General features: G+C 39.5%; 1 protein-coding gene across 2 annotated transcripts in view; it reads left to right on the top strand.

The window, feature by feature from the left end:
• Window positions 1-578: 578 nt before the first annotated feature.
• The window catches only part of LOC117295718 (pregnancy zone protein-like), a 28334-nt gene continuing 7927 nt past the window's right edge, over window positions 579-20985 (top strand). The window contains exons 1-23 of one of the 2 annotated variants that reach the window (XM_033778434.1): window positions 579-955; window positions 2462-2657; window positions 3242-3416; window positions 3778-3830; window positions 4343-4529; window positions 4823-4907; window positions 5343-5433; window positions 5964-6084; window positions 7141-7250; window positions 7705-7875; window positions 8818-9051; window positions 9612-9738; window positions 10374-10579; window positions 11158-11307; window positions 11948-12085; window positions 12405-12477; window positions 13417-13603; window positions 16422-16650; window positions 17102-17243; window positions 17552-17655; window positions 18468-18519; window positions 19345-19440; window positions 19846-19965. In XM_033778434.1, the coding sequence (XP_033634325.1) occupies window positions 732-955; window positions 2462-2657; window positions 3242-3416; window positions 3778-3830; window positions 4343-4529; window positions 4823-4907; window positions 5343-5433; window positions 5964-6084; window positions 7141-7250; window positions 7705-7875; window positions 8818-9051; window positions 9612-9738; window positions 10374-10579; window positions 11158-11307; window positions 11948-12085; window positions 12405-12477; window positions 13417-13603; window positions 16422-16650; window positions 17102-17243; window positions 17552-17655; window positions 18468-18519; window positions 19345-19440; window positions 19846-19965 (3271 nt within the window). In that variant the 5' untranslated portion in view covers window positions 579-731. Of the gene's footprint in view, window positions 956-1691; window positions 1816-2461; window positions 2658-3241; window positions 3417-3777; window positions 3831-4342; window positions 4530-4822; window positions 4908-5342; window positions 5434-5963; window positions 6085-7140; window positions 7251-7704; window positions 7876-8817; window positions 9052-9611; window positions 9739-10373; window positions 10580-11157; window positions 11308-11947; window positions 12086-12404; window positions 12478-13416; window positions 13604-16421; window positions 16651-17101; window positions 17244-17551; window positions 17656-18467; window positions 18520-19344; window positions 19441-19845; window positions 19966-20985 lie in introns of those variants that run through there. The other variant, XM_033778435.1, reaches the window with a different exon arrangement.

Below are 20985 nucleotides of genomic sequence, written 5' to 3'. Positions count from 1 at the left end.
CTTACAAGAAAACACCCAAGCAAAAAGCAAACAAACATCCCAACAAACAAACAAACAGCACCCAAAAAAAATCGATCAAGCATAAAACAACCCCACTGTGTGTAGACGGAGAGGCCAAATCAAAAGGATTCCTCTTATTATATTATTTTTGCAAACAATTTGCATTATACATATACCATTACAACAAAACACATGGAGGGCTTGTGAAGGCTTAAACCTACCCAGCGGCCATGTAAGTGACCCACATAAAGGGTTCTACGTGCAAATTGCAAAAAAAATAATTGACCATGGCCCCTCATTTTAATCCCTTTATAGATTAATTTAAGACCCAGGGTTTTTGTTTATGCCCGGAGAAAAACAAAATCACTTTTTGATGTTTTTTTCTTTCTTAAATTAATAAATTCTATGAGTTATGCAGATTTTCACTTAATCCTCGTTATTATATGTTCAGATAATCAGACTAATTCAAGGCAAACAATTGGAGAGAAGGTCGAATCAATAACTTTTCCACACCTTAACAGAAGAATTTCACAACTCATAGTTAGAGGACGTCACGCCCTGCTTTTGCTATGAACACCAAAGGACAAACACAATCGGGTGACGAAAGTAGTCGTTTATGTTAACTGGCAAGAATACGAACATTATTTTTGGGCTTCAAAAATTCATAGCAAGAAGAGAGAGATAGAGAGTTGAAGTTTATTCTTTGAGGATTGTGTCATCGCGGCACCACCATGGGGCTCAGCAAAAGTGGAACCCGCGCTTGGATTGTTGTTGTCTGTGTCGTCTATGTTTTGTCGTATGCGACCGGGCAGAACTTGAAGATTCAGCCCGTTGTTGATGAACCACTCATTATGCCTGCGCCTATGCCTCCTGCTCCCGCTCCACCTGTCGACATCGACAACGAGGAAGCTGAGGAGAAAATTGCGTTGGAGAAACAGGCAGAAATAAGAAACCGGTAAACACGTTTTTCTTCTTTTTATAGACGTAGCCTACACCCTCTCACACAGCCTTTACATACTGATTATCCTTTGTAGGCTGGTGTGGCATAGGCCTATTTGGTGAAAAACAACAATTTGATTGTGTACATTTTTTAAATAATGAGGAAACAAATAGGCCGAATCTTTATTACAGTTTTTGAAAGTGACATGACCTCCTAGAGTCCTCATGATGGACGGCAGCTCCAGTGGGCCTAGCTTCCCGTGGATAAAACCTCCAGCCTATAACTTGAGGCCTTCGGTCTTTTTAGGAGCTTGCCACCGCTTGGGTAGGCATTTTTAATCATACCCCCACCCCTTGGCAAACAAAATAAAAAAGCATTTAAACCATTAATTAGGAGAGTCGCCAGTGGTAACACTAAGGCCAAAGTTTAGCTTTCATTCAGTTTGTACTCCCTGAACTGCATAATAGTGCACCGCTCTATGTGATTCGGGCGGTGGGGCGGGGGGGTGGTGCGGTGCGGGTGGCTCCACATCATGCAACAGTATGCATTACAGAAAAATGCAAAGTGTTGATGCTAAAGAAAAAGAGCCAGGGCCGAGATGGAAGAAATTAAAATACCCCCCAAACCCCTCCCCCCCCCCAAAAAAAACCCCCCCACTAACTCCGCCCCGGAAACTTTAGTTTGTGCAAAGCGCCCTCCATTGGCTCATTCGTAAAAGCATTGAGGTAAAAATCATGGCGGCGGACATAAACATAATTGTTTAAGTACACATACTACTAGTAAAAATGTTTCCACTGCCACCACCAGTGTGCAGACGGTCTAAGACGAAAGACGAAAGTGATCATTGAAAGATAATGAAATACGACATGGCTAATGTGAGGACTTCATTTGTTTCTAAGATTTTGTTTAGCAATTATAAGGTAGTGTTGCATGGATGACAAACTGTAGATTTTGGTTGCGTGACGAATTTGATGGAATTGGAGATTGTGTTTTCTGGAGGGTCGAGTGGAATGTTGTGCAAAGTCTTGAAGAGGGATGGATTTTAACTAAATTATTAACAAGTTTGTAGAACAGCTAGTCTTCTAGCTTTCCTTCTAATTTCTAGTGATTTCTAGTGATTTTCAGACAAGTTCTTTGATATACTTGGTGTTGGTTAAAAGTTGGTGTGATGTTTCCTGTAATTAATTGTATTGTAAGGATGCTTTGCCGAGTAATTCAGATTCAGATTCAGATACTGGTCAAGGCTAATATCCTGTAAATAAATGGTAGAAGACAACTTCAGTTCAGTTACTCCTAGAACTATGGTATGTGGTTCTGTTCTGTTTGGAGACGATAGCGGAAGGAACCTCATAGTTCTAGGAGTAAGACCATGGTCATGGAGGAAGCTCCATGGTAAGACCAAATTTGTTATCAGGAAGAGGCCAGGAAGGGAAAGACAGGCTTTGACTATGAGACCTGATTGTCAAAAAAAAAGCTTGAAAATGATAAATTTAACTTCCAAACGTCTCTGCTTAATTTCAGAGCTTTTGGAGCAGGTTATTTGGCCATTGCTCCCAAAGTCATGTGTGCCGGCGGTCACGAGAAAGTCTTCCTCACCTTTACCAACTTCACACAGCCAGTTGACGTCCAATTTGCTGTTTTGGACAAGAATGATGAATCTGTTGGCACTTCTAAACTTGAGACTTTCAGTACTCCATGTGGCTGCTTGGATGTTCATGTGAGTAGTACAGTAGGCTACAAATGTAAATACATTTCTGGAAGAAAACATTTTTTTAATTTTTTGTTGTAAAGGCCTGACGTTTCGACCCGAGCAGAGTCTTTCTCGAAGGATAAATGACAACACAACAAACATGAACAGGTAACTAAGCGAAATATAAGCAGTCACTATAGTTACCTGTTCATGTTTATTGTGTTGTCGTTTGGCCTTTTTTGAAAGACTCTGCTAGTGTCGAAACATCAGGCCATCAACTATTGTTTGCATTTATACCATCGCTCCATTTAATTGGTAAGTTGTTTGCAACAGCTACTTCTATTTTCTCAATTTCAAAAACTTCCATACTTATAAAGGAAGGAGGTGTGATTTATTTTATTTGACAGTGAGGAAGGCATGCACCTGCTTTATGCCACAGGAAGTGAAATTCCAATGGTCCTTTGGTGTTTTAACTGGCATTCGGCCAGCGGAACGCTGTATTTAAAGGCAAAATGCTGCACAAGGTTTCGAACCTTGAATATTTGTACTTGTCATACCTTTCAGTGATTTGAATTCTTATTTGGACTAATATATTGTTTGAACTGACACAGCTTAATCCCAGTGATTCACCCCGGAAGACTGTCACCCTGGTCATGTATGCCAAGAGAACCCTCATGCAATGCGAGGAGTTTGAAATCGTCAAGAAGATCAAGGTATACCTAGATGCTTGCTACACTGAGACCTTTATCGAGACAGACAAGCCGATGTACAAGGCAGGCCAAAATGGTAAGACTGAGAAAATTCTAGCCTTGGTATCACATCGTCGCAGGTTTCACGATCTGAAGCAACCAACTGCACTATGGTCAAACTTGGTATAATCAAATTTGAAGTTGGTGATCTTTTAATATCATTCTTGGACAGATTGGTATAATGAGGAATTTCCCCCAAATTAGTGTATGAAAGTTGATACCTTTAATGTTCTATCCAATTACTTTCTTTTAAAAAATATGTTTTAGTTTTGAGTACTTTCTCAAAAGACAGAAAGGACACTCTGTGACAACCTACAAACACACAGCGTGCATTGTGCAAGTTGCCCGTATCAAAGCATTGAATCCTCCTTTTCATTCTCCACATTATTTGTGTATAGTACATTTCCGAGTTCTGACCTTGCATCCTGACCTTCGACCCGACATAAGTGAGGTGAGTTGTCTAGGCTTTATAGACTCCATAAAAGTCTCTCTTTCCTTCAGAAAGCGGGAAAGTGCTTTTAAAAAGGAAGGTGGTGGTGGTAGGCCTACAGGTTTAAGACCAGGCTACAATTTTTATTTTTTGTTCAAATTTCATGCTGTACTCATAAAGAACTAAATAAAAGTCCTGTTACGAGAGTTTTACCAAATTAATATTCTTTTCCTATGAATCTTTACATAAAATAGGGGTGTAATTATGTTAACAGGGGGTACTTACTTTCATTGCTCGTTTTCCCTCTTACTGGAATACTTTGTAAATTTGCTCTTATTTAGGTGGATGTTTTATTTGAGGGTGATGTTTCTGTCCTTCTAATCTGTGTTTCGTTGTTGATAAATTATGTTTTTAAAACTAAATATTTGCTCTACTCTTGGAAACCAAACTTCTAGTTTTTTTTTGGACGTGGACAATAAATTCCTAACTCTAACTCTAGCTGTAATTAATCTTGACATCAATGTCCCGCTCAGGTGGATAAGATTTGGATTGAGGCACCAGGAGGCGTTCATATGGCCCAGTGGTTAGGTGTCGAAACAAACCAGGGACTGATCGATGAGACGATGAAACTATCAACCAATCCCACTCAAGGAGAGTGGACGATTAAAGTTCTTCATCATAACAGAGATTTCAGTCAGAAATTTACGGTCGGGGAGTATGGTGAGTTATTAACGGTGGGACTGACCGACTTACCAAAGAGTTCTTAAAGGCATGCCCTTGGACCGTCTTATATTTTAACCGTTTGATTCTTTGCGCATAAATTTGGATAATAAAATAAAAATAACCCGTGAAAATTTCATTTCAAAAGGTGGTAGCATTTTTGAAAATCTGGAACGGTTGTGTCCAAGCAGAAAATAATAATCCATAATTGAAATCTAAGAAAGCAATAAAATAAAATTTAATAATATGACGTAATTAAGATTAACTTTATTTCTTTTTATGTATTATTTCAGTTTTACCCAAGTATGAAGTGATGGTACAAGGACCTGACTACGTTGTGGTGGATGTTGAGCAGATTAGTGTAGTAGTCTGCGGAAGGTAATCAGCCATTTTTATTCATGTTCAGGGGCCAATTTTATAGCTCTGCTTCAGCAGAAAATATTGATTGACTAAATGGTGTTTGAAGCTTTGCATGGTGTGGAGAATATTATCTTATTGATTGACTGTTTCTTGGTAAGCAGAACCTTGGTAAGCATAATTGATTTGAGCTTAGCTTGTTTTTTTTTCTTAAGCAGCTCTATGAAATTGGTCTCAGTCGCTGATCAGAAAGATTTGTCTATTCAAACCCGGTTTTGGTAATAAAATATCTTGCCGATGAAAAACTTGGATGGGTTTCCCCAATAAATATTTCTGAAGCATTTTTCTGAACGTCCACTCTGCTGAGCAGATGTTCCACATCTGCCAAAACGCTTCATTGTTTTAGGATTGATGAACCTGTTTTTTAATGAAGGACTTGATTGTTTTACCCATCAGGTATACCCATGGCCAGCCGGTGGTTGGTTCCATTATTTTGAAAGTTGGCGTACTTAACTACCCAGACAAGAGTGTGGAAACATCAGCTGAGGTAAAGGCAGAAGAAGTTATTATTTTGACAAGTGATTTAATGATAATAATATTATCTGGTTTTATATAGCGCTTGATACACCATGTCTCAAAGCACGTCCAACATTATTACCCTGATCACTGGACCGTTTCGTTCCTTAAACCATCTCAGCTCCCAGGGAGTATACAGCCTGTGCCGCCAAATATGTAGCGCACTAAGCTAAACCAACCACAAAAACCATCTCTGCCCTCACAGGTACCCATTTACCCCTGGGTGGAGAGAAGCAATTACAGTAAAGTGTCTTGCTCAGGGACACAAGTAAACTCTCAGACTCGAACTCACAATAGGAGACTTTCCAACGCTAGGTGGCAGCAGACATACCGGGTAAATTTCCATTGTTTACGTAGTTCTGAACGTGCGCATAATTCTGAGAACAATGGATTTACCCGGTAAGTCTGCTGCCCTCTATCGTCCCAGAAAGTCTCCCATTAGTTTTGAAAGGTAGTTACTGCATTTTAATACGATTGATTTGGACTGAATTCACTTTCTAGGCCAAAGCCGGATGTTTCACGTTTGAGGTAGACATGACTAAACTGGACTTGATGTCAAGTAGTTATAATGTCTGGAACGCTAAACTACATCTAGAAGCAACGTTTGAGGAGGCTTCAACAAGTAAGTGTGTTGGTTTGTCCTCTACAGGCACTGGACACCTTTTGTAATTGTCAAAGACCAGTCTTCTCACTTGGTGTATTCTAACATAATGCATAAAATAACAAACCTCTGAAAACTTACCTGGTCTTCTGGAAGTTGCGAGAGAATACTTGAAGAAGAAATACCCCCGTATATATTTGGTTTGCGGTAACACCATGTGTGTGTATCTACTTGCCAGGTAGAGTTTGTTACCGCAAACCAAATATACGTTGATACCTCACCATGCAATGCCTCAAATCCTATAAAAACACCCTTGTCGCACAAGTTGTGTGCTTTCAGATGCTTGAATTTGAGACCTCAGCTGAGGTCTCGAACCCAAATTTAATTCAAATATTTTAGTGAGAAACTACTTCTTTCTTAAAAACTTTGTTTCTTCAGAGGGAGCCGTTTCTCACAATGTTGTATACTATCAACAGCTCTCTATTGCTCTCTTATGCTGACAACTATTTTGAGTAGTTACCAAAAGTGTCCAGTGCCTTTAACACAATGGTGACTAATATTGTTTAAAGTCGGGTCCGGAGTAGCAGTTGAGGCTATTGGCTGCAGCTTTGACTCTGACTGTTGCTAAGGTGCTCATGAGGAAAGGGCAAGGCCATTTGAATTTGCAAAGGAGTTTTAATGTGAGGATCCCCTTAAAGGCTTGTGTTCTGAACTAAGTGTTGTTTTAATAATGTGTAATTTTCGTGTTTTGATATTTATCAATGTCATTAATGTTTCTCATCTTCTTATGTGAATAACTGACTGTTGTTGACAGTTCAAGCTATGACAAATCAATGAGCCATCCGCCCTAAAAATTGAACCTGTGCCAACTAAATATTGTTGTGCCCTCGGCCCCCCTTACATTAAGTTCATGGTTAACTTTGGTATAATATACAATAAAAGAATAATAAAGTCTGGATCTATAAAGCTCACATTCTAAACACATCTCTCATGGCGCTTCAACTCTGACTATGTTGAAAACAACAAATACTGTAGTTGAATTTGACAACAAAACTTTAAAATGCATTTTGATTTCAGATCATATAATGTTGAAAACGAGTGACTCAACTAAGATTGTTAATAAGCCTTTTCATCTGGAGTTCTCTGCACCTTCAACGTTCAAGCCAGGACTTTCATACTCTGGAGCGGTGAGTATCAAGTTTTAAAATGTCTTTAATGTTTAACATATTCATCAGGCATGCAACTTTTCCGCATTTCTGTTTGAGTTAAATTGATTGGCGCTAAAATAATAAAAAAACACAAAAAAACCCAACATTTTTCACCGGGCAGTTGCATGCCTGATTCAGGATTGAGAGCTGATTTCTTAGTAGTCAATTTTTGCCGTTTAGCAAGCGCAAGTATTCACGCACTATGTAAATACGCATACAGATCCATGATTGCTTTGTGAAGTGCATGCCTTAAAGACCGTCGCATGGTACACACATGCAACAGTCTAATACGTATGCGCTTTACGAATCAATCATAGAAGTTCTATATTGGTGTCGTGCGTATGCATGCTCAAAGCTTACCCAAGCCTCATGCATTTTAAAATGATGAATTAATGACTCTCATTCCTTTGAATTATCACTTTGCCATTTGTAGCTTTTGTTCACCGACCCTAGTGATAAACCTCTCGCTGATACTAAATCAGAAATCAATATAGAAGCAGACGGTGTGAGTATCTTTAAGGAGACGGTCATCAGTGATGCCAAAGGAATGGCTTTCTTCTCAGTCACGACAATTCCTAGCGGTTCAAAGAGCGTCAATCTTAAGGTGAGTAAAGCTGTAATCTGTTGGTTAATGTTATTTCTTTCGGTTAAGTGCAGTGGACACTATTGGTAATTACTCAAAATAATTATTAGCATAAAACCTTACTTGATTACGAGTAGCGGGGAGAGGTTGGTAGTATAAAGCCTTGTGAGAAACAGCTCCCTCTGAAGTGGAGTAGTTTTCGAGAACGAAGTCATTTTCTGCGAATTTGGTTTCGAGACCTCAAGTTTAGAATTTGAGGTCCCGAAATCAAGCATCTGAATGCACACAACTTCGTGTGACAAGGGTGTTTTTTCTTTCACAGTTATCTCCCAACTCCGACGACCAATCGAGCTCAAATTTTCACAGGTTTGTTATTTTATGTGTACGTTGAGATACAGCAAGTGAGAAGACTGGTCTTTGACAATTACCAATAGTGTCCACTGGCTTTAAATTTGAACAATATTAGATTCTTAATGGTGGGACATCACTCTGCTCCGTGGAGAAACTAAGAAAATCTTGGGCACTTGGGTATATATGCCTGTCAGTTAGCCCTCAAAAATGATAAAACACTGGAGTGATGTGGGAATAATTGTCATGCAGAATGCAGTAAAAAGAAATCAAACGAATTAAACTATAACAAAATGTTACTTTTGAAAATTGGATCAAGGTTTAGGGTTTGGTCAGAGCCAGCCATCCAATAACCAAATAATTTATAAATCATTTTTGTTTGCAAGCTTAAACAAAAAAGCGTATACAATCAATAGATAATGCTCAGTATGTTCAGCAAACTTCTGCAATGGGCTGATGTTTATACTCAGGAAACAAGTACACGCCATATTTAACTGAAACTTTCACAAGCTAATTGATGGTATCTTTCTTTATAATTTTGCACAAAAATGTGAGTTTTGGTGATAAGACCCAACCAATGACCCTGTCTTTACCCCGATTCTCTCTTGACACTAGGCTGTTTCAAAAGGCTATTTCCGCCAGTCAACATGGCATCCAAAGAATGGTGGAACTCACGGCATTCAAGACCCCACTGCCTACGATGTTGCACAGCCGCAAATCTCACCGTCCAACAGCTTCCTTCACATTGATCCCGTTCTGGAGACGGCTGGTGTCAACAGTTTCCAGTCTCTCACCATTCATCTGACTAGTGATAAACCAGAATATAATGGAGTCTACTTGCACACTGTGGTCAGTTCTTAAATACAATCCATCTCAACTCATGCAAATCTTAGGCAGTATCCGAATTAGCGTCTACAGCTATGGCTACGGCTGTTGCTAAGGACGTCCTATAACTCAACGCATGATGATGCGGAAATCTAGCCATAGTCCTAACTGTAGCCGGCACTTCTTACACGACCTTACTTTAGCTAAATTCTGATTTTGTGAGAACTAGGGGGGGGGGGAGGGGTGGGGGGAGGGGTGGGGGGGGGGGGAGGAGGGGTGGGGGGGGGGGGGGGGAGGAGAGGTTGGTTGAAGTCCATGCTTTCATTAAACCAGAGTTTGCTTGATGGTTATCACCATGATTAGTGTAGACTGGCTAGATTTGTAAGCCATGAATGTTTAATGATTTTAAGTATACTTGCGCACTTATCATAACTGATTCCAAAGTAACGCTATGCAGTGTCAATATTTGTTGTAAGTGAAAGTGCCTTTCGATTGGAGTAAGTGGGAAAAAAGATGTTTGGTTATTCTGTTTACTAATCTCTGATATAGATGTAATTGATTGATTTTGTTGTTGCTGTCTTTAGATGATGTCTCGTGGAAATATTCTGCTTTCTGTTGAGTCCATTATTCCACCAGAGGACATTGATGGCTTCAGACGCCCAGGAACCCAAGGCGTTTACCCCGTAGATACTGATGAATATGGCAGGAAAGGTCAGACAAGATATTATGATGTGTTCATTAAACTCTAATAAAGGACCTCGCATCTTCAATGTTGTTATATTGGTATACTCTTTGGTAGTGAAGTGAAGAATGCCTCAAAAGTCATTAAAGTTTGATGATGTCACCAGAAATGGGTTAATATAGCATTGAAAGAAAACATGCAGATTTATTTTCAAGGAGCAACTCGATTTTAAAACAACTTATTTCTCTGTTTCGTTCTCTCTCTCATCTCTTGGTGTTTCTACTTTCACAACTTTTGAATCAAAAGTGACATCATCGTTGGGTTTTAACAGTAAGAAAGCATAGATTATGCTCTTTTCAAATGTCTAAACTAAATATAAAATGACTCATTTCGCTTGATTGCATCACTTTTTGTGTGTGCAGATTATCCTCATTAGTTGTAAAACTTTAAAGAGAATTTTAATTTTGTCTGCAGAATATCTTATTTATTGGAAAGAATTGTAAAACTTTGTGCATTGCTACGTTTGTATTTGACGAATATCTTAGTTCTTAGAAATGATGGTGAAAATTTAAAGAGCTTTGTTTTTGTTTTTATTTGCAGCAGATTCGAGTTGTTAGAAATAATTGTCAAACTTTGAAGATAATTTCTTTGTTTTTACTTGCAGAGTATCCTACTCGGACCAACATGGAAGTAACAGACATCCCAGTCAACATTCTGAACAAGGGGCAGTCCAAGACGACGAGACGCAAGATCCGAATCTTATATGAGATGGCACCCGCTGTTTCTGTCATGGTTTATTATATAAGGGACGATGGAGAGGTCGTAGCGGATACCATTACCATTCCCGTGGAGGAAGTGTTTCAGAATGAGGTATATTTGGGGGAAAGTTTTTTTTTCTGTCTGGTGGATTCATTTTAAGTTCGGGCTCGAAAATGGTAGCCGCCAAAAGAAGCATCATTTTATGGAGAAACTGACCACCCCCTCAATTTATCAACATGTCGGATGTATACCTGCACAACAATTTTGTGGCATATTTTAAAAGCCAGAATAACTTAAGTTTGTTCTCAATTTTGTTGGTGTTTGTTAGGCCACTGACTTTTTATGCACCGTAACTTTCCATTGTGTATCGTGCAAAGCGTGCAAAGGCAGGCACCTGTCAGGATACGCTTAATCTCCCCCCCCCCCCCCCCCCAAAAGAGTAAATGGAATGTCAGTTTTAGATTTTGGTTTGGGATAACCTCCGATTAGGAAAAAAACAACAGTATTGGGTGGGGATTGAATAATTTGTAAAACCATATGCATGAGTCTGTCTAGCAAGGAGCAGGGCACTAATGTGAAATGCATTGATACAGTTACTGTAAAATGCTCTTTATAAAAAGTAGTTATTGTTATTAATATTATAAAAATTTATTTCAGTGTTTTGTTTGATGAATTTCTTTGTCGTTTAGGTGGATGTTTCATTCGATGAAAAGACAGCAGCACCTGGAGATAGTGCTGTCTTGTCGGTCCGAGCCAAAGCATCCTCTTTATGTGCGTTCGGTGTCGTTGATAAGAGTGTCCATCTTTTGGGCGGTGACAACCGACTTACAAAAAAAAAGGTAATTCTTCGTTGTGAGGGTCATTGCTTTGCAGTCAAGAGCACCGAACTCAAGCTCTGATGTTTCTGATTAGCAGAGTGTGGGTTTGAGTCCTTGTATCGAAACATGTGTCGTTAAGCTAGACACTGAACCATGATTGCTTTGTCTTTTGGATGAAACGTAAAGCAGTACGTCCTGTGTGTTGTGTGATGCTTGTAAACGTAACAGCTGTTTGAAGGCATCTCATAAAGGTCTGCCAAGATTGAAATATGAGTTTGTATAATATTTAAGAAAGGCAGATCGAGGAAGTTGTGGGAGAGTTTGTGACCCCCTTCTCCACTCCCTGTTCCCCAAAGAAGGCCCCCCATCCTCTCTGCTCCTTCTCCCGTACCCCCAGGCAAAGTGGTCTTACTTATGGGCCCCATTACATAAAGCCTATAAGCACAAAAACCCTGCTAAGCACAGACAAATATTTGTTAGCAGAAACTGGTTACCAGCGTAAAGTCCATAAAGTCTATGTTATTGTTGTGACTGGTGCCCCACCCAAATTTTTTGCTTAGCATAGAAATTTGCTAAGCAGTATCTTCTGCTTAACAGTTTAGTGAAATTAGGCCCAGAAGAGAATGAAAGTATTGTGATTTGTCTGTCTCTTTATTTGTAGGTGTTTGAGGCACTTGAGGGGCTACAACTCTCATCGGAGGGTGGCTCTGCGGAACCTTCAAGATGTAGCAGCGGAGGGGGAATGTTTAGAGGTTATATGCCACCCCAAAATCTCAACGACGCCTCTCAGGCTTTTAAAGTGAGACATTTCATCTTTCTCTCTTATGTATTTCTGGCATATTTGACCCATTGCCTCTAACTTGATATTTTTTCAATTGACCTGATATGCCAGCCGTCGATTTCACCATTTCTTTCTAACTTAGGATTAATCTTAGGACGAGTTCAGTTTCGTATCCGAAGACGTTAGGATGCATAAAACCCATCCTAAGTTAGGACGGGTTACTCGTCCTAATTCTAGCGTTTCGTGAAATCGGCTGCTTGGCCCTTTAATACTTCTAGAAACGTTCACGTGTCAGTAAACTTTTTCCAAAGCTTGTCATTTTGTTATTTTTTTTCAGGATTTAGGTGTTGTGTATCTGACCAACCTCAAAGTAGACACTGCACCCTGTCCTGAGGTTAACCCGTACATGTGTAAGTTTAGATTAGTTTAAGATGTCAGACCTAAAGCCTTACTCATGCATCTGAAAGCACAAGAATTTGGGCAAATTCTTTCGTTATTTCCTGGAACTTCCGATGACCAATTGAGCCCAAATATTCACATATTTGTTGTTTTATGCATATGTTGGGATACACCAAGTGAGAAGACTGTTTTTTGACATCTACCAAACAGATCCAGTGCCTTTAGTGGGTTTTGATACATTTGTAAAAAATAATATTAATAATAATAATATCGAAGTCTTATATAGCGCACGTATCTACCAAACAAGGTACTCAAGGCGCTGAGTATATACAAACTCTCAGAAAGATAGGTTATTGCAGTGATGAATTCTGAGACCCACCTGGTTAGCACCTTATAAGGGTTTACAAGGTGCTACGGCGCATTAAGCAGCCACAGCCAGGAACACCGGGGCGAACCCCTTCTCTTGTCGATAAGTGCACTGGATTCTTTTACATGCGTTACACAACACATGGGACCAACGGCTTTACGTCCCATCCGAAGGACGGAGCAATGGTTAAGTGTCACGGCTTAGATCAAGTTTTTTGGCCATGACATGAATCCCTACTCACTGTGAATGAAGAATGTACATGTATTATAATTTAACTGTAGAAGTTTCAGCTGCATTAATCGTGAAGTTTTTGAGAAAAAAAAAAAAAAAACCACAAAGTGATGCTTTATGGAGAGTTGCGTAAATACCAGTACTGGTAAATACGTTGTATATGCTGAAATAATTTTCATCTCCTAAGGCGAATTTTTTTCTTTGGGACATTGCTTTACTCGTTTCTCAAAAAACTACAGCACCTCCGCATGTAATATTTAAAGGAGAACTTTCTATGTTCATTATCTGTGTTGTGTGTCGTAAAAAAAATAAACGAACCCTAAAAGAGATTAAATGATGAATTCCTCCTCAGATTTTAGAGGGGAAGTTCAAAATGATGGTGGTGACATGATGATGGCGATGCCAATGATGATGATGGCGGTGATGGAGGACTCTGCAATAGAAGGGGCTGTTATGAAAGGAGCTGAAAGTGATGCTGCTGGGCCGACTATCAGATCCTACTTTCCAGAGACTTGGTTGTATCAACTTGTTGAAATTGAGTAAGTACAATACCAGAGAGCTGTGATATTACAAAAGAGCTATTTAAGTTAGTTTTACATATGAGTTAAAAGCCATTGGACACTTTCGGTAAACAGTATTGTCCAAAGGCCCACACTTTGTGTATCACAACTTCTATATAAAATAACAAACCTGTGAAAATTTAGGCTCAATCGGGCATCGGAGTCGGGAGAAAATAATAGGAAAACCCTACCTTGTTTCCGCACGTTTCTCCGTGTCATGACATGTGTTTACTATTAATCTGTAATTCTCGATGTCGAGAATCGATAATTGTTTTAATGTTTTCTCAAAAAGTAAAGCATTTCATGGAATAATATTTCAAGAGAGGTCTTTCACCATTACCTGCTGTAAACCCTGTAAGTTATTTGTAAATCTGTGAACTGTTATTTTTTTTTCTGTGCCGAAAGTATATAACGGCTTTCAATATTATTCCATGAAATGCTTTACTTTTCGAGAAAACATTAAAACAATTATCAATTCTCGTTGTCGAGAATTACGGATTTCTTTTAAACACATGTCATGACACGGCGAAACGTCCGGAAACAAGGGTGGGTTTTCCCCGTTATTTTCTCCCGAATCCGATGAACGATTGAGCCTAAATTTCACAGGTTTGTTATTTTGATATCAGTTGTGATACACGAATTGTGGGCCCTTGGACAATACTGTTTACCGAAAGTGTCCTATGGCTTTAAAGTAAGCTTGGGCGGTTCCTTCGGTTACCCGGTTCTACCCGGTTCCAAATTGAAAACCGGACCGGCGGTTCCACTCTTCTGTGGAACCGGGTACCCGCTTTTGTCGGTTCCGATTTTAAAAGACCGAGTCCCAACTATAAAAGGCTCTGTGGAGCCGATCCTGCAAAGAACCGGCTCTAGAAATTGAGGCTTGATGTTGAAAGCGGTGTCCGCAGATATACAGTGTGCAAAGGCCTCAAGCCGACATGAGTATCAACTATCACGTGTGGCTGCATACACAGTGCACAGCCCCCTCCAATGCATAGGCATCTATACATGTATATCTCATGCATATACATGTACATGTACAGAGTCCAAAGTCCAAATAGACAGCACGTTGTGATTGGCTGCCGATGTATCCATATTCATAAAAGCTTGCCCCATCCATGCACAAAACACACAGTACTGTATGCATGTACAGGCATGTACAGGCATGTACACTTGTATGTACAGAGACGACACACTGCATGCACTACGGACGTACTGCACTACGGATGTACTGCACTACGGACGTACTGCACTACGGACGTACTGCACTACGGACGTACTGCACTACGGACGTACTGCACTACAGAGACGACACACTGCATGCACTACGGACGTACTGCACTACAGAGACGACACACTGCATGCAATACGGACGTACTGCACTACGGACGTACTGCTACACAACGGACGTACTGCCGGCTAAATCAAAGACTTGGTTAAATGCAGGGAGAATAGGTGCTCGGTGGCACGATGTCTGATTGACTTGGGGTGGGTATTCTGGTATTTTCGTTAAAAATAGATCGGCTCCAATTGTGTGTGTGTGAGCTCGGGACCGATGTCTGATTAACTTGGTTATTTTCAGTTAAAATAGATCGGCTCAATTGTGTGTGTGTGAGCTCGGGACGGGCGGCTTATGTTTTATATTGAATTGGAACTGGGTATGTCTCAGAACCGAGCTTTTTTTCGGAACCGGAACCGAGTCCCAAATTTCTGGAACCGCCCAAGCTTACTTTAAAGCGCACTTTCTAAACTATGTTTCTCATGGTGCTACAGAAAGACGAAAATAGATGTACAATGATTAAACATGGTGCAAACTTATTACTAAGAAACAAAAACACAGTCGTGTTAAGAGTAGTGTCTTCAGTTCTGTTTTAAAAGTTTCAAAAGAATCAATGTTCCAGATGGAATCAGGTAGTTTATTCCAGAGAACATGACCAATGTCACTGTGTGAAAGTGCCCGGTCACCAACTAGGACTGGTGAGGAGCCAGAACGAATCGTTAGAACTTCCACTTATTATAAGACATATAGAACTTCATTTATTTGCTTGCCCAGAAGAAGGGCATAGAGCTCTACACTTTTCTCCCAGGCACATAAAGTTTTTTTGGGGGTCACAGTAGCAGAAGGCCGAGGGCAACAAAATGGCTTCCAAAAAAAATATATGTTGCATTTTTTTGGGCTAGAATTACCCCAAAGACAAGTTTTGTTCATTCCTATGTAGAGTTGAACCTTCCTATAATGACTTAAGAATGGCAGAAACCCAATCAAACTTTTGCACTCGGCTTTCTTCTCCCTTTTTCTTTGTTCCTCCTATCAGGATTTGTTGAGCATGAAACCAGACTTTCTGCTTCTTCTCACCCATCCATACACTCTTGATTTGCTGAGATGGTGAACAAATAGCCATTCCAACAGCTTTATTCCATTTACTTAATCTCTCTGGCACTCCTTGCCTGGTGCATGTTTCCCTCCATCCTACAGTCTAGACTGTTTTAAGAGGAATATCAATTCCTGCCTTCAGCTCTCCTGAGTTTCTCTCTTCGGAACTCCTTGCCTGGTGCATGTTTCCCTCCATCCTACAATCTAGACTGTTTTAAGAGGAATATCAATTCTCCTCTTCTGAGTTATTTTCATGTTAGGTATTTTTCTTCTTGTAGCCCCTTACCAAGAGTGACATTTTGCCTTTTTGAGGTTTAACTTCTACGAATCCCCCAATGCTCCTAAAAAAAACCAGTTACTAGTAGTGTTAAATAGTATACAGCTTTATGATTTTGTAACATTTATATTTCCTCAAATTGCTAACAGCGATAGCGGCCACAAGGACATCAATGTACATGTTCCACACACCATCACGAAGTGGATTGGCCATGGATTCTGTACCTCCACCAAGTACGGGGCTGGAGTGTCTGATTTGACCAGCATCACAGCCTTCCAAGCGTTCTTCATTGATATGAGATTACCTTACTCCGTTATTCGCTATGAGCTTGTGCCAGTCACTGTTGTAGTATTCAACTACATAACCGAATGTCTAATGGTGAGCATAAGTATGAAATGATCAAGCGTTTTTAGTTTATGCTAAATAGAATAGGCATGATAATCTTTCTACTTCGATCCGATTTCTGATTTTTTTGTTTGAAAAAAAAACCCTGTGAAAGCCTACACCATGAAACCGTACGATCAGCCCTGCACTCGATAAAATGTTCCTACTTGTTTCCCAAGGGCCAAGCATGGTGCCTGCGCCCAATTTCACGGAGTCGCTTAAGCAGAAAACCCTTGTTTAGCAATATTGTGCAGGATACCAGTCACAAGTTGCACATGTAACATGGTATTGTGGCTGGTAACCTATTTCTGGTTAGCATAATTTGTTTTGCTTTGCTTTTTTTTTGGTGCTTAAGCAACTCTATGAAATTTGGGCCCTGATAATAGAAGACAATGTGTGCCCTGATAATAGAAGACAATGTGTCATTGTTGTTCAATCTCTTTAGGTTGAGCTAACTTTAGAAGCGTCAAGTAGCTACGAGATTGACGATCAGAATCGAGTAGAGAAGCTTTGTGTATGTGCTGGCGAGTCTCAATCGGTATCATTCTACGTCAAGGCTATCGAACTTGGAGATATTCCCATTCAAGGTAAACTAAAGAAAAGTATTTTTCCTTTGATTATGCTTTTGCAATATCGATGAGCAATTGAGTCAAAATTTTCACAGATTTGTTATTTTATGCATATGTTGGGATATACCAAGTGAGAAAACTGGTCTTTGACAATAATTATCAAACCTGTCCAGTGCATTTAAAAAAAACCTGTTCTTTTTCTATGGAAGTGATAAATTTAGAAGATGATAGTGACAAGGTTTAGTTTGTAGACCAGAGTTAATTGACTATGGTATGTCTCTGAAAGTTAGCCTGACCTTGACCTCTGACCTTCTAAACTTTTACAGTGGCAGCTGTTTCCGTAGAGGCATCTGGTGCTTGTATAGGACGAGAAATGGATGACTCTCTGCTTGGAGTTTCTGATACAGTCTTAAAGAAGTTACTAGTCAAGGTTTGTATTTCATTGTTTGATATAAGATGCTCACCCAAAGGAAGGTTCATAAGTCGGGTCATAATAAAGCGAATTTGGCTATGGCTTATGGCTACAATAAGAACATTGCCTCAAACACAGATAAAGCATGCCTTATAAGTGCTGTGTTATTATTATTATTATTATTATTATTAACGCAGGTCATCTCAAATAATCTGCCTTGTGCGAATTAAACAATCTTCTTCATTCAGTATTGGCGTTTGTAACAATAGTCACATTTGTTTTGACGCTATATTTGCCTGATTAAAGTATTCAGGTACTTTTTCCAAATGTCCACAGATTTACATTAAACTTACAGGGTTTGAAGAAAATGATAGTGGAAAGCTTCCCTTCAAATATTACTAACTAAGGTTGTGTAGTTTTTGCGAAATGAGTAAAACAAGTCACAAAATGATTTTAGCATGTAAAATCCCCTTAGCCAGTTATGATATTATACCAAAACCATAGCATAACTGGTTAATACGTTTTTACATGCTAAAACTGAGACGAAAATTATTACTTTTACTCATTTCACAAAAACTGCAGCACCTCAGTAAGTAAAATTTCAAGGGAAGCTTTCTACTATCAATCTTCAAACTGTGTAAGTTTAATGTAAATCTGTGGACGTTGTGTTTTTTGTTAGGAAAAAGTACATATACCCTTTAAACAACAAACCAAATTGGAAGCATCCTTACCCTGCATATATCTCATCTTTTAGATGAAAATTAGCATAATTTTGGATGACTAATCAAAAATGAAAATTATAAAAATTTTAATGATTTTTTGCTCTTCAGCCTGAGGGTATAGAAACTGAACAAGTTTTCAGCACATTCTTCTGTCCTGTCGGTAAGTATTCAGGGTCACTTTAATGTTTCTGCCTACCGCTTAATTTTGCACTCACGCATCCTGTGCAGCACTTACCTCTATTGGATGTAAGCGTGGAATTCCGTGGTTAGCTGCAGAGCCGTTAAGTTTGTTCAGTAAACTTAAAGGCAGTGGACACTATTGGTAATTACTAAAACTAATGTTTAGCATAAAACCTTTCTTGGTGAGTAATGGGGAAAGGTTGATGGTATAAAACATTGTGAGAAACGGCTCCCTCTGAAGTGCCATAGTTTTTGAGAAAGAAGTAATTTTCCACGAATTTGATTTCAAGACCTCAGATTTAGAACTTGAGGTCTCGAAATCAACCATCTAAATGCACACAAGTTCGTGTGACGAGGGTGTTTTTTTCTTTCATTATTATCTCGCAACTTCGATGACCGATTGAGTTCAAATTTTCACAGGTTTGTTATTTCATGCATATGTTGAGGTACACCAAGTGAGAAGACTGGTCTTTGACAATTACCAATAGTGTCCACTGCCTTTAATTTATAGTCCAAAATCAACAAGATGATCACGATTGTGGCGTGTGTGGCGGAGCTGTCTAGCTCCCCCGACCCAAGCTCTGGTGTTGTCAGCAGCAGAGGGTGGGTTCGATATCCAGTAAGATAAGCTCTCTAAAGAACATAATCTACCCATCAAGAAGACATGCACATGGTGTTACCGCAAAACCAAACATACATTGATGCCCAACCCATGCAATGCCTCAAATCCCATAATCTTAAAAACAATATCAGGAATAGTTTACAAAACCTATAGACTAAAAGCTTGTCTTTGTGATTGATTTAGACTACGAGAACGGCGTCTATATTGAGGATATTATTCTGAAAGATCTACCTGAGAACTTTGTGTCTGGCTCTGAAAGAGGAATCATCACTCTCACAGGTAAGACCTTTTTGTGCTTTTAAACATTCCTCAAAATTTAGCCTGAGAAGTTTCTTTCAGGTTGAATGAATCTTCTATGTTCTGGCATAAGGTATTATGTGGATTTGAGCAAATATGAGTGCCCAGGTAATAGTTGAAAAGCAGGACAGTTCTTTTCAGAACTGAGAAGTCTCCCGAATTCCGAAAAATCTACTCCCCGGTAGTAGAAGAAGGCAAGAGCTCTCAAAAGAACAAACTCTACCTGGCAAGAAGATACACACATGGTGTTACCGCAAACCAAATGAATATTGATATCTCACCATGCAATGCCTCAGTTTTCATATAGATACAAGTGGTTGGAATTATTTTTTTGGAAATATTTGTTATTTTTGTTCTCTGATTTCTGTTCTCGTTGTTTATTTTTAGGTGATATGATGGGTCCTTCAATCAGCAACCTGGATCAGCTTCTGCGTATGCCAACTGGATGCGGTGAACAAAATATGATCGGTTTCGTTCCCAACATCTTTGTCTTGCACTATCTTACAGGTAAACTGAACTGATCTTTTTTTAAATTTATATTTTTAAAGTTTAGTCACAGGAAAATACATGAACTCGATGCCTACCCAGCTACGGGAAAACTGCCCAAAAATTTAATCTGAAAATGATCACTGACTGTAACATTTCTCCGATTGTATTGACCTCTTTCTTGGAAAGTTTATTCTTCCTGCGTGGACATAACCTCTCCAGATTTTCGGCAGTATCTCAAAGACCCTACCATTTTTTAAAAACCTGTCACAGGTTAATTTTATGGTATATATCTACAAGTGTATTTGATTGAAACGTAAAGTGGGTTCCAGTAATACCAATTGTATACGATCCCCTGAAGTGGGCCTGATCATCAGACCTTATGGTTGGAGTAGTCCCATAGCAAAAGACTAGGCAGTGTACTTTAAAGGCAGTGGCCACTATTGGTAATTACTCAAAATAATTATTAGCATAAAACCTTTCTTGGTGACGAGTAATGGGGAGAGGTTGGTGGTATAAAACATTGTGAGAAACGGCTCCCTCTGAAGTGCCATAATCTTTGAGAAAGAAGTAATTTTCCACGAATTTGATTTCGAGACCTCAGATTTAGAACTCGAGGTCTCGAATTCAACCATCTAAACGCACACAACTTCGTGTGACAAGGGTATTTTTTTCTTTCATTATTATCTCGCAACTTCGATGACCGATTGAGTTCAAATTTTCACAGGTTTGTTATTTCATGCATATGTTGAGATACACCAACTGTGAAGGCTAGTCTTTGACAATTACCAATAGTGTCCACTGCCTTTAAGACCTTTTATGAAGGCCCCTTTTTGAGTTAACGGCTACCACTGTGGCTGTGGCTTGGTCACCTCATCATCATGCGTTAAAGAATAGGCTGCCCTCGGCAACACCTGAGCTGTAGCCATAGACGTAGCCGCTAACTCCCATCCTTACCTTGAGTTTCCACATCTCTACACCCAAGGGTGTGGTGTTTCATAGCCGAGCGGTTAAGAGCACCGGATTCAAGCTCTGGTGTTT

The sequence above is a fragment of the Asterias rubens genome, chromosome 10, assembly GCF_902459465.1.
Source record: "Asterias rubens chromosome 10, eAstRub1.3, whole genome shotgun sequence".
In the NCBI taxonomy this organism is placed as follows: domain Eukaryota; kingdom Metazoa; phylum Echinodermata; class Asteroidea; order Forcipulatida; family Asteriidae; genus Asterias; species Asterias rubens.
Note: the sequence above shows the minus strand (reverse complement) of the source record. Positions and strands in the feature narration are given on the sequence as shown.